The 14,216-nt window shown below is 39.5% G+C and overlaps 1 protein-coding gene across 1 annotated transcript in view; it reads left to right on the top strand.

Annotated features, from left to right (window-relative positions):
- LOC127450315 (caskin-2-like) overlaps positions 1 to 14,216 on the top strand; it is an 86,129-nt gene that overhangs the window by 53,885 nt on the left and 18,028 nt on the right. The window contains exons 8-11 of the mRNA XM_051714312.1: positions 1,660 to 1,790; positions 6,367 to 6,475; positions 6,688 to 6,796; positions 13,419 to 13,513. Of these exons, the coding sequence (XP_051570272.1) occupies positions 1,660 to 1,790; positions 6,367 to 6,475; positions 6,688 to 6,796; positions 13,419 to 13,513 (444 nt within the window). The remainder of the gene's footprint in view (positions 1 to 1,659; positions 1,791 to 6,366; positions 6,476 to 6,687; positions 6,797 to 13,418; positions 13,514 to 14,216) is intronic.

Below are 14,216 nucleotides of genomic sequence, written 5' to 3'. Positions count from 1 at the left end.
GGTTGTTAAGAAACTAACAGCTTACAGACGGTAGGCAATTAAGGTCACAGTTATAAAAACTTAGGACACTAAAGAGACCTTTCTACTGACTCTGAAAAACACCAAAAGAAAGATGCCCAGGGTCCCTGCTCATCTGCATGAACGTGCCTTAGGCATGCTGCATGGAGGCATGAGGACAGCAGATGTGGCCAGGGCAATAAATTATCCGTACTGAGACGCCTAAGACAGCACTACAGGGAGACAGGAAGAACAGCTGATCGTCCTCGCAGTAGCAGACCATGTGTAATAACACCTGCACAGGATCGGTACATCCGAATATCACACCTGCGGGACAGGTACAGGATGGCAACAACAACTGCCCGAGTTACACCAGGAATGCACAATCCTTCCATCAGTGTTCAGACTGTCCACAATAGGCTGAGAGAGGCTGGACTGAGGGCTTGTAGGCCTGTTGTAAGGCAGGTCCTTACCAGACATCACCAGCAACAATGTCACCTATGGGCACAAACCCACCTTCGCTGGACCAGACAGGACTGGCAAAAAGTGCTCTTCACTGACAAGTTGCGGTTTTGTCTGACCAGGGTTGATTGTCGGACTCGCATTTATCGTCAAAGGAATGAGCGTTACACTGAGGCCTGCACTCTGGGATCGATTTGGAGGTGGAAGGTCCGTCATGGTCTGGGGCGGTGTGTCACAGCATCATCGGACTGAGCATGTTGTCATTGCAGGCAATCTCAATGCTGCACGTTACAGGGAAGACATCCTCCTCCCTCATGTGGTACCCTTCCTGCAGGCTCATCCTGACATGACCCTCCAGCATGACAATGCCACCAGCCATACTGCTCGTTCTGTGTGTGATTTCCTGCAAGACAGGAATGTCAGTGTTCTGCCATGGCCAGCAAAGAGCCTGGATCTCAATCCCATTGAGCACGTCTGGGACCTGTTGGATCGGAGGGTGAGGGCTAGGGCCATTCCCCCCAGAAATGTCTGGGAACTTGCAGGTGCCTTGGTGGAAGCGTGGGGTAACATCTCACAGCAAGAACTGGCAAATCTGGTGCAGTCCATGAGGAGGAGATGCACTGCAGTACTTAATGCAGCTGGTGGCCACACCAGATACTGACTGTTACTTTTGATTTTGACCCCCCCAGTCTAATAGACAACATCACTTTGCATTATGGGCACTTGAGACAAGATATAGAGCTGCGCACACAGACCTGAACACTGAAATACAATGACGGTGATGGGTCATTTTGTGTAGAAAATGAACTTCAGACTTCACAAAAAAAGAAGTTACCACACGTAACAACAAAACCAACAATGAAACAGTGCAAATAAACTTGCAAACAGTAAACCATGGAAGCTCATTTATGCTGGAAACATTTGATTTATTCCTCAACCAAAGGTGTTTGATAGTAGCAGACAAAGTGAGTAGTATTGGGCTGGTCATGTAATCTTAATATGATGACCCCCGGCTACTGATATGACTGAAGTCTTAATCACATGTGAGTGGATATTGTTTTAAACAGATTTGTACAAAATATGTACAATTCATTTCTTTAGGTGTATACATTTTTTAATGAGGAAAAAGTTACTGGGACTTTATCTGCTAATAATCTCTCTCTCTCTCTTTCTCTCTCTTTCTCTCGCTCTCTTGTGTAGGTGGCTCAGCTGTTGTTGAACAGTAATATGGTTGCGTCTCTGTTAGAGGGCGATCAGAGAAATGGGTCGGACTTGAACTGTAACACTCCTCTACATCTCGCCGCACGCAACGGACACAAGGACGTCATCCGGTGAGCTCTTTTAGGCTGTTTTCACTCTGGGTTTGATTACTTGGTTTCGAAACTCCTCACATTTGTGTGAGTAACACATCTGTATCCATCAGTCTCAGCTGTGTCAGGCTTTACTATGTCTCTGGAGAGCCACATGTGCATCCGAGAGATGCTCTGAGCTCTTCTCATGGGGACTGAGGGCAGGTCAGCTCTCTGTTCTGTTTAATACGTCACAGCTGAATTTCATTCTCCAGCTGAGGTGTGAAATGACATTTTTACAGGTGAAAAGGTGTTTAAGGTATAGTCCTTCCAAAAATTACATTTTGTCATCATTTATTCACCCTCAGTTTCATTCTGACCCTACTGTGTATTATTGTCTTTCTTCCTTGAAATGCAAAAGGAAATGTTTTGCAGAGTATCTAAGCTGCTCTTTTCCTTACAATGAAAGTGAATGGGAACAGATTCTGTTGAGCAATGAACAGGACAAAAAAGCACCATAAAATTAGTCTTGTGCACTATGTTCCATGCCAGTCATTTGATAGCTTTGTGTGGGTGAGTAACAGACCTTAAACAAATTGTACAAAAGGTACCATCAGTATTTGTATTTTTTATTTTTTTGTGTGTGTATATAAAAAAACAAACAAAAAAAAAATTGTATACATTGATTTTATTAGACCACTTAAATTACTAGAGTCTACATTTCTTGTGAGTGTTATTTAATAATTTAATACATTTTGGTTTTTCATTAGAAATCTTCCCCTCCACCTTGGCTCTCAAATCTCATTTGCGGTTGCATATATTCAAACTTTCCATGTTGTGAGCGTTCACATGAAACTGTCCCTTTAAATATGGCTTCTGACTGTAGTTTAGTAGATTTGTGTGTTTTGAGATAAAACACACATCCACTGTACCATCCCAGTAGAATGGCAGAGAGATCTTGGTGCCAACAGACAGTCGGTGCCCCGTCTGTCTCTGTGACTCACGGTCCTGAGGGAGAGGAGTGTTTCTATCTCGACACGTCTGATCACCTCTGAGTTTGTTGAGTGTGTTTGTGTGTGGATTTTTTAAACACTGCTGTGACTCACTTCCTTTAAGGCAGACAGCTCTCCCTTTATCACCTCAAACCCTGATCAGCATTGTGTTCACATCAGAGATATAATGTGGTGAATCTTACCAAACCTGTCAAGAACATGTCCAGGTCATATTTCACCTCAAAATCTAAATTAAAAAATAAGAAATTATATTTTGCATTAGCCATTTTTAGGAGCTAATAGGACACCCCCTACCATTCTCATTACCATAATGGACAAAAATTCATTCCCGCACTGGGATAGCATTTTTGCCTGTAATTTATGCTGATGTTAATTTAAAAATCATTGTATTACAGTAAAAAATGACAGTAAAACAGTAATGAGATTATAATAAGAATCACAATTGAGAATGATGGAAATTACTTATAAGTAAAACATTCAGGCGCTTTGGGATACTGAAAATTTTGAGGGAAATATGCTTAATTGTCATGAAATTAATGAAGGGTTCCCACAGTCATGGAAAACATGTAAATACTGTGGAATTAAAAAATTGTGCTTTGAGTCAAGGAAATGAATAAACCCGTAAAAGTCACAAGTAATATTTCCATCCAAGTTACGAATTTAATTTATTTGCAAAATCGGAATATCGCAAGAAGAATTAGCAAAAGCAGCGTTTCCATCCCATGTGTTTAAGAGAACAAAATCATCTCTTTTTGGAAATTTGCCAAAAATAGAAATGGAATGGAAGTTGAAGCCACTGTTTCTCTTTTATTAAATGTAACAAATTACTTGCAGTTTATAGCACGCAGATAAAATGCTCTGATGAACTTCTTGTTTGCTAGCGTTCAGCGGCAGATGCCTTGTCTGGGAGTGAAAACATGTCAGACAGTTCTGGGATGCAATAGTAGACAATCATTTTGATGAGAGGTTTTGGTATTTCAGAATAACCACAGCAACATTTGAGATGCTATGTGATGATATTGATGATATTCTTTGAGTGAATTATGTATTCACATGGTTTGTTGAGGCAAAGTCACATGAATTTTTAGATGGACATCTACACTCAGCGACCACTTTATTAGGTACACCTGTACAACTACTTATTCATGCGAATAATTCATTATCTAATCAGCAGTGTAATGTATAAAATCATGCAGATATGGGACAGGAGCTTCAGTTAATGTTCACATCAATATTAAGTATTATGGTTTGAGTATTTCTGTAACTGCTGATCTCCTGGGATTTTCACACACAACAGTCTCTAGAGTGTATAGAGAATGGTGTGAAAAATAAAAAACATCCAGTGAGCTGCAGTTCTGGGGGCGAAAACGGCTTGTTAATGACAGAGGTCAGAGGAGAATGGCCAGACTGGTTCAAGCTGACAGGAAGTTGACAGTCACCCAAATAACCACACATAACAACAGCGCAATGCAGAAAAGCATTTCTGAACATACATCCCATCGAACATTCGAGCACATCGAGCAGAAGACCCCTCCATATACCACTACTGTCAACTTAGAACAGGAAACTGAGGCTGCAGTGGGTACAAGCTCACCAAATCTGGACAGTAGACGATTGAAAAAACATCACCTGGTCTGACAAATCTGGATTTCTGCTGAGGTACACAAATGGTGGGCCCACTGCAGCCTCCACTTTATGTTCTTGGCTGACAGAAGTGGAACTTGTGTGGTCTTACTATTGTGTGGTCTTCTGCTGTTGTAGCCCATCCGCCTCAAGGTTCGACATGTTGTGCATTCTGAGATGCAATTCTGCTCACTTCAATTGTACAGAGCGGTTATCGGAGTTATCGTAGACTTTCTGTCAGCTCGAACCAGTCTGGCCATTCGGTGTTGAATCTGTTCACAGGACATATCCGTTTTCATTTGAAATGTATTGATTTAGAAACATTTACACCTCGCATCCACACTAAAATGGCGGTAGTGTTTCGAAAACACTCTCCATTACCACATACTTCGGAAAAGAGTGACATTAGGGAACTGAAAATGGAGTGTTCAAACAAAAATGGACCCTAATAGCATGTACATCACCCAGTCATCTATTTGATGTGTGTGTTTACATCTGGAAGATGCATTTTTTTTATGTTGTTTTCTCATCTGCAATAAGACGTTTCCTCTCAGATGTCCGTAAGACATTCATCAAATGTCTTTGAGATGTTTATGATTTTGAGTGTTTGTAAATCTGATCTTTTTAAGATGTTTAGGAGATGTTAACTAGATTGTAATGCTTTCCAGATGAAGCGCTCTTAAACAGACATCTCAGAGATGTACGTGTGCTATAAAGGAAGATGTATGTCAATAATCATATCTTCGATGTCAAAAAGACATTCAGCTGATGTATTTGAGATGTTTATGATTATGAATGTTTGTAAATCTGATCTTTTTAAGATGTTTAGCAGATATTTATTAGATTGTGATGCTTTCCAGATGAAAAGATCTAAAACAGACATCTCAGAGATGTATGTGTGCTATATGGGTATAGACATATTGCAGATGAGCAAACAAAGTAAAAAATACGTCTTCTAGATGTAAACACACACATCAAATAGAAGTTGATATACGAGTGCTATTAGTTTTTTTTTTCACAGATCAGTTTAACCGGTTCACAAATTGGTCTGAATGATTCATTTGCAGATTTATCTGAATTTGAATGTTCTAAAATATCCTTCTCCAGTAATTAAAAACGACTGGTAAACTCGTGCTAATTCATCGGTCAAAAAGTTCAGGAGCCCTGATAATGTCACAAGTCCTTAAAATAGGCTTCATTTTCTTTATGCAAAATATAACCACTTGTTTTTTGTGAGATTCAGCCAATGTCGTTTCTGACTGTGTCTGTTGAAACTTTTCTGTTTGTTTGTTTGTTTGTGTGTGTGTGTGTGGGGGGGGGCGGCATGTGTGTGGGTGTTTGTGTGTGGGCGAGTTTAAGTGGTTTACGAGGACATTTTTTTTTAGGTTACAAACTGGTAATTACAAGGGTATTATGCTATAAATGTGGTTTATGAGGATAATTCTAGTGTCCCCATAATTCAGAATGCTTAAAAAACATACTAAATGATGTTTTATTGAAAATGTAAAAATGCAGAAAGTTTTTTGTGAGGGTTAGGTTTAGGGTTTGGGGATAGAATCTATAGTTCATACAGTATAAAAATCATTATGTCTATGGAGAGTCCTCATAAGGATAGCTGCACCAACGTGTGTGTGTGTGTGTGTGTGTGTGTGTGTGTGAGTGTGTGTTTGTGTGTGTGTGTGTGTGTGTGTGTGTGTGTGGTGTCTATGGCTGTCACACAAGCAGATCCCCTCCTCATGCCTGACATTCCCAGTACAGTGCTCCAATTCCAGCCAGCATTCCCACAAATGGGTGTCACTGATTATCCCATGTGTGTGTCAGAGTGTGTGTTAATACCACATGGCTGTGTGCATTACAGGCCCTTCAGTGTGTAAATATGTTACAGTGTACTAAAGAGGATGCAGTCTCCTCTCTTTAGAATAGTGCTATAAGAAAATACCACCAATCCATTCATTCTGTCTCTCTCTCTGTTTGTCTCTCAGTCTTCTTCTGAAAGCAGGTATTGACATCAACAGAAGCACTAAAGCTGGCACGGCTCTGCACGAGGCTGCGCTCTATGGGAAGACAGAGGTAGTGCGGCTGCTCCTGGATGTAAGTTCTTTCATGATTGGATGTAAAATATTGATTCGAGTTCAATATTGAAATTATTCAAATCTTGAAATGAAATTATTATGCAAGAAGAAAGAGACTGCTGAGTGATATGACTCCTACATCTTTCATGTAACAACAGAGATACATATAAGTGTCACATGTAAAGAAATAGATGCATTTAAGAGTCCTAATGAGTGTTTTTGTGCTGGCAGGCTGGGATCGATGTGAATATCCGTAACACTTACAATCAAACAGCCCTGGACATTGTCAACCAGTTCACCGCATGCCATGCCAGCAAAGACATCAAACAGCTCCTACGAGGTGAGACTCAATCGGAAGCGTATTTTAACACTGTATTTTAATGGTAATACAGGCAAAATAACATTATTACCTCATATAACAAGTCTCGTTTCTCTGCCTCACCATATTAAATATAAGCCTATTTTTTTAAGAATTTCTAAAGAATAAACTAATTAAGAACTGACCACTAGGTCTGCACAGTTAGGAGAAAAAATGTGATATGCGATAAATAAGCGATAATGTACAGTCAGCTGGTTGTTATTGCACAATAAAGCCTGACAGGGTGATCAGGTGATCTTGTATCACCCTGAAGGGGTTTATTTTGCAATAACAACCAGCTGACTGTACATTATCCCGCTTATTACACGGCTACTAACCAAATAAATAAATAAATACATGGACATAAAATATTGATTTGTGTTGAAATTATGTAATTTGAGAAGAAATAAATTGCTGAACAGCTGGAGTCAACCTCCGGTTTGCGTCAGAGTCCTGTTGGTGTTTAGTTTGTAAAAATGACTGTCTGACTCCTCGATATTCAGCCTATTACAAGACTACTTGACAAGTAAATAAATAAATGCACATGAAACATTGATTTCAGTTGAAATTATTTTATTAGCTTACTTGTAGAGATTGCACAGTGATCCAAGAAGCGGGAGAGAAGGCTCACAGGACCCGGTTGAGCAGTCTGATACGTCTTAATCCCCAGATGTGCGGTTGTTACAGAGCAGTATCTGACCACTGGATGGCACCATTGACCAACCAGAATCGAGTATTCCAGAGAGCCGTGTAATAAACTTGGATAATATGACAGCAATATGCGTTGCGATAAACCTAAGGTTTACCTTGAGAAAATTCTATCCAAGGGACATTCTGTAAAATGTGTTATTCAACATTAAACAAATGGAATTCTAAACAGTGGGTAAATTAGCAATTTACATGTGCAAAATTACATCACAAGATGGAACATTGAAATTTTTCCTCACTTTCTGCTTTCCATCTCCCCTCACTCCCACATAATCTTTCCTTATATTGCGAAAAAGTCACTTTAGAACTATCAACAGAGGATGCTCTGCTAATCAGCATTGGAGGAACAAAGTAGTGGGTTTGCGTGTGCACGCGCGTGTGTGTGTGCGTGCATGTGTGTGAGCGAGACAAAGAGAGAAACAGAGAGATCGCGTGTGGAATTACCTGTGTTTGATGCAGCTCCTGTCAGCAATAACATTGCTTAAAATTACCAAGATGTATGTTTAAGTATACTTCTCAGCAGCAGCGAGTGTCCCATTCGTGTATTTAGCTTTTCCATTGGTAAACAACTGTTTACATTCCCACTGAGTTGTGGGGGTGTGCTGACTTTGCTCCTGAGACAGTTTGTGTGAGAGTGAAAGAGAGGTGGAGGGCGACATCGCGTTCCATTATAGCTTTGGAAGGCTGATTAGGGTGAAATACATTGAAACATTAAAAGCTGCACATACTAAATGTTATTTCGGATAATATAGAAACTGTTGTGTTGACCAAGTCACAGGGGTGCTGCTCTGTTTGTTGGTCGTGACTCGAGTCTCTATGATTGTGTGCGCGTGCGTATGTATGTGTGTCAGCATGTGTAAGTGTGGGTGAGACAAGAGAGAGAGAGGGGGAGCGCAAGGGCACTTTTCAAATGAAATGTATAAAAATGTAGGATATTATAGTACATTTTTGATATTTTGTCATTCTTAACCAATTTACTTTAAGCAATGTCTTTGTTTATGTGGTTATTTTGCAGTGGCAGCATGTACAGTGTGTGTGTGGATGTGAATAAGAAGAGAGCAAAAGAGAGAAAGATAGGGAGCGCAAGGGCACTTTCCAACCGAAATTGAAATAAATTTAGGATATTATTATGACATTGTCATTCTTGTCTTATTTATTTAGCCAATGTCTTTGTTTTAATTGGTTATTTTGCTGTGGTAGCCTGTATGGCTCTATGAAATAACTTGAGGAGATATGGAACTGTTGTGCGGTCAAGACCTGGAACTACTTCATAGCTGTGCGTTTACTGGAAAATAATTGCACATCTTAGAACAGCCGTCAACCAATCGGAATCAAGCATTCAACAGACCCGTGGTATAAAGTTAAAGTATTTTCTGTGAGGTAAAATTGCCCAAATGTTGGTCGGGACATTTCAGATTTTCTGAAAGTTGGTAGGAACATGTCCCTATCATCCCTACCTAAATCTACACCTATGGCTATGTTTAAACTTGAGGTCATTTAACCAGCTGCTTTCTCTGCGTACTTGTGTGCGTTTCAAACATATAAATATCCTGATGCATTCTTAAAAGTGCCTTGGAAGCCGGTCCGAAATAGTTTCCTGAAAAGGTACCTTCATACAAAAATGCTGCATGTTATGTTTTTGACTGACTGGGCAGCAAGCAAGCTGCCTGAGGTTCTAGACAGAGCCAGAGACATGTGTGTCTGTCATCTCCTCTGTAATCCAGAACACAGCCTTTGAACTCACAGATCACTCTAATCATAATGAGCACTTACAGGCCAACTGCTGTAGCCAGAACCGCTCAGTCAAAACTCCACTGGGTGTGTGTGTGTGTATGTGTGTGTGGACCACATTGCTTCTAGAAACATCTGACAGAGTTAATTATTCATTCAGGGTGTCTGCTGTTTGTCAATGTGTCAGCACCTTCCACTAGAATTAAATCACATTTAGTTACAATTAATATAATGGGAATATTCTATAAATAAAGTAATTTTCTGGTAATAAACTTTTCTCTTTTACTTTTTTACTATATTTAATTCAAATTTTCTGGACCCACTTTATATTAGGTGTCTTTAACTAGTGCGTACTTACGTTGTGTTATGGATTGAGCGCTGACACATTTCACAACGCAACGGTGCATGCAATTGAGCTTGTGTAGCATGGTGTGTCTGCATTCACGTACTTGCGTAGAGTATGTTTGGGCCTTTACTCACACAAAGAAAAAACACCATTAGGGTAAAACATGTGACTCTAAAATAATGCAACTGCAATAAACATTAACTAAACTACATAAACACAGAACAACCCAATGTACATAACTGATATTAAAAATAAGAAGAAATATAACTAACCCCATAAAAATTAATGAAATGTGATGGGTCACACTGGGACTTCTGGGAACGCCAGATTGTTGTTTTTACCGTAAAATTAACAATAGTTTACCATAAAATAAATGTATTCTCTTGTTAAACATAATATAATTTTTTTACCATTAATTATACGGTAATATAATATTTTTGCAGTAAAATTGCATATATTTTCTTGTTAAATGTTTATCGTTTTTTACCAAGCATGTTAAAGGCCTGTGAAGTGCCGTTCGATTTGGTGTTTTGATTTATTTCCTACTAAAACAGGAAGTAGGGGTGGGACATGTTGAACGACTCGTCCCATTTTTAAAAATAGCCAATAGGCTTTAGTTTACAGAAATCCACGCACTCACCTACATACACACACACACACACACACACACACACACCTTTCCACCATGCTGCTAATGTCAGAGCAGAGTAATATATATATATATATATATATATATTTTTAAGCAATATCACAGGAGCAAGAGTGCGATATGGCCCTACATCATCACTGCTGCGGCCTCGTGCCGTAGGTAAGCAGCAGTGCAGATTTAGGGCCATATAGCACAATTGCGAGTGTGATATTGCTTATATACAACAGTTCAATGAACAAGTAAATTTTAACAAATTAGGAAAAATTGAGTACGGTCATAAAAACGCATTTGTGCATGGAACTACTTTCTTACGCGACGGATCAGAATCTGCCATTGCTGGTTCAAAACAAATGATGCGTCCAAGCCTTCGTTAGTAATTCAAATGTTCACTTCAGAAATAGTATCATGGCTTGTGCTGTTTCTAACAAGTTATTGGATAAACAAGGATGGATGGATGGGTGTGTGTGTGTGTGTGTGTGTGTGTGTGTGTGTGTGTGTGAGAGAGAGAGAGAGAGAGAGAGAGAGAAAGACATGAAGCGTGTGTGATCACTTGTTGCCACTCCCAAGCAGAGATGCTGTCAGCTTTCTGAAGATCAGCTTTCTCAGTGGAAAAGTAGCGGTCCAAGTGGGGGGTAATTCTACCTATTTCACGGTAGCCGGTGCGCAAGAGTCGATCACTATAGAAACTGCATTGTCCTCCATTTTAAACAGTGTGTCCACTCCAATGTGGAAAGTCCAATAAGAGGTTAGCGCCTTCAGTTTGTGTAATTAATCAGTCTGTTGTGTCTCTCAGCTGCGATGAGCCTTAATGCTGAAGTTATTAGTTTAAAGCCGTTTAAAGCTATTTCCTAGCTTTAGTAGTAATAATACAATCGATCATATAGTGCTGTATGTAAACACTGGCTGAAGCAGATTCACTTAACGTCACCTAACTGGCTTATATTACACACAAATGATCTTTTGCTACCACCTTCTGGCTAACATGTGTAATGTAAAAAAATACATGTAAAAAAAAAAAAAAAAAGACAAACCATAGCTCTTAACACATATGCACTGCTCTTACACTTTAGTTTAGAACGGCACGAACACAAGCGAAGTGATACACACACAGTGAAGCGTCCGAGTGCTGTTGTTGTCAGACCATCAGTGCTCATGGAAAGTTTACATATACCTTAGCCAAATACATTTAAACTCAGTTTTTCACAATTCCTGACATATAATCGTAGAAAACATTTCCTGTCTTGGGTCAGTTAGGATCGCTACTTTATTTTAAGAATGTGAAATGTCAGAATAATAGTAGAGAGAATGATTTATTTCAGCTTTTATTTCTTTCATCACATTCCCAGTGGGTCAGAAGTTTACATACACTTTGTTAGTATTTGGTAGCATTGCCTTTAAATTATTTAACTTGGGTGAAACATTTTGAGTAGCCTTTCACAAGCTTCTCATAATAAGTTTCTGGAATTTTGGCCTATTCCTCCAGACAGAACTGGTGTAACTGAGTCAGGTTTGTAGGCCTCCTTGCTCGCACATGCTTTTTCAGTACACAAATTTTCTATCGGATTGAGGTCAGGGCTTTGTGATGGCCACTCCAATACCTTGACTTTGTTGCCTTTAAGCCATTTTGCCACAACTTTTGAGGTATGCTTGGGGTCATTGTCCATTTGGAAGACCCATTTGCGACCGAGCTTTAACTTCCTGGCTGATGTCTTGAGATGTTGCTTGAATATATCCACATAAATTTCCTTCCTCATGGTGCCATCTATTTTGTGAAGTGCACCAGTCCCTCCTGCAGCAAAGCACCCCCACAACATGATGCTGCCACCCCCATGTTTCACGGTTGGGATGGTGTTCTTCGGCTCACCCTCACCCTTTTTCCTCCCAACATAACAGTGGTCATTATGGCCAAACAGTTAAATTTTTGTTTCATTAGACCAGAGGACATTTCTCCAAAAAGTAAGATCTTTGTCCCCATGTGCACTTGCAAACTGTAGTCTGGCTTTTTTATGGTGGTTTTGGAGCAGTGGCTTCTTCCTTGCTGAGCAGTCTTTCAGGTTAAGTTGATATAGGACTCGTTTTACTGTGGATATAGATACTTGTCTACCTGTTTCCACCAGCATCTTCACAAGGTCCTTTGCTGTTGTTCTGGGATTGATTTTCACTTTTCACACCAAACTACGTTCATCTGTAGGAGACGGAATGCGTCCCCTTCCTGAGCGGTATGATGGCTGCGTGGTCCCATGGTGTTTAAACGTGTACTATTGTTTGTACAGATGAAAGTGGTACCTTTGGAAAATTGCTCCCAAGGATAAACCAGACTTGTGGAGGTCCACAATTTTTTTTTCTGAGGTCTTGGCTGGTTTCTTTTGATTTTCCCATGATGTCAAGCAAAGAAGCACTGATATAGGCCTTAAAATACTTCTACAGGTACACCTCCAATTCAGTACACTTCCTATCAGAAGCTAAATGTCTAAAGGCTTAAAATAATTTTCTAGGATTTTCCAAGCTGCTTAAAGGCACAGTTAACTTAGTGTATGTAAACTTCTGACCCACTGGAATTGTGATATAGTCAATTAAAAGTGAAAAATCTGTCTGTAAACAGTTGTTGGAAAAATTGCTCATGTCATGCACAAAGTAGATGTCCTAAATGACTTGCCAAAACTATAGTTTGCTAATATGAAATCTGTGGATTGGTTAAAAAATTAGTTTTAATGACTTCAACCTAAGTGTATGTAAACTTCTGACTTCAACTGTACACTCACCGGCCACTTTATTAGGTTCACCTCTACACCTACTTATTCATTCGTTTATCTAATCAGCTAATTGTGTGGCAGCAGTGTCATGTATCAAGTAGCCCATCCGCCTCAAGGTTCGACATGTGCATTCTGAGATGCAATTCTGCTCACTTCATTATCCCCTGTTGTAGGGCTCCTTGCTCTTCTAATTTATTTGCAAATGGAAATCTGAAATTGATATTTCCTATTGACACACTGAAGCAGAAGAATTAAAATAACCCTCCTAAGAGAAGTTTTTGTGAAACATATAATGTGCCGAAGACTTTTGAGCTGTACTTTTATATCAATTATAAATACTGTAGCTTTATATAAAGCAACAGAAGTCTTTGAAATGTAATCATTTAGGTAGTAAAGTAAGCATGTGTGTGTTTTCAGATGCTACAGGAGTTCTTCAGGTGAGAGCTCTGAAAGACTTCTGGATTCTTCACGACCCCACAGCCCTCACCATACGCGCTGGTGATGTCATCACGGTACGCCCACTTAAATATTTTATTATAGCTCTCCAAAGTCAAAATACCTGTGTGTGTGTGTGTGGGCATGTGTATTTGTGTGTGGGCGTGTGTGGGCGTGTGTGTGTGTGTGTGTGTGTGTGTTTGTTTGTGGGCATGTGTGTGTGTGTGGGTGAGTTTAAGTGGTTTACGAGGAAATCTTTTTTAGGTTACAAACTGGTAATTACAAGGGTATTATGCTATAAATGTGGTTTATGAGGACAATTCTAGTGTCCCCATAATTCAAAACGCTTAAACAACATACTAAATGATGTTTTATTGAAAATGTAAAAATGCAGAACGTTTTTTTGTGAGGGTTAGGTTTAGGGTTAGGGTTTGGGGATAGAATCTATAGATCATACAGTATAAAAATCATTATGTTTATGGAGAGTCCTCATAAGGATAACTGCACCAACGTGTGTGTGTGTAACCTGTATTTAATGTAGCATGGGTTGCATTTTATTTTATCTTCATTCAGTTTTGGGCGTGTATTAGGTGCCATTATTTTTGTTGTTGATGTCAAACAACAAAAGTGTTTAACCCAGCCACACTCTTTAACTTACGTTTCAAAAACAGTTTTTGACTTGAATTCTGTTTCTCCGGAGGCCAGATCTTTGTCCTCACAATTCCTTTCTTTGCCACCAAAAATGGCTCTTTTGGTTAATTGCCTCAGTTCTCGAGCATG

Source organism: Myxocyprinus asiaticus, chromosome 13 (assembly GCF_019703515.2).
Source record: "Myxocyprinus asiaticus isolate MX2 ecotype Aquarium Trade chromosome 13, UBuf_Myxa_2, whole genome shotgun sequence".
NCBI classification, from domain to species: domain Eukaryota; kingdom Metazoa; phylum Chordata; class Actinopteri; order Cypriniformes; family Catostomidae; genus Myxocyprinus; species Myxocyprinus asiaticus.
Note: the sequence above shows the minus strand (reverse complement) of the source record. Positions and strands in the feature narration are given on the sequence as shown.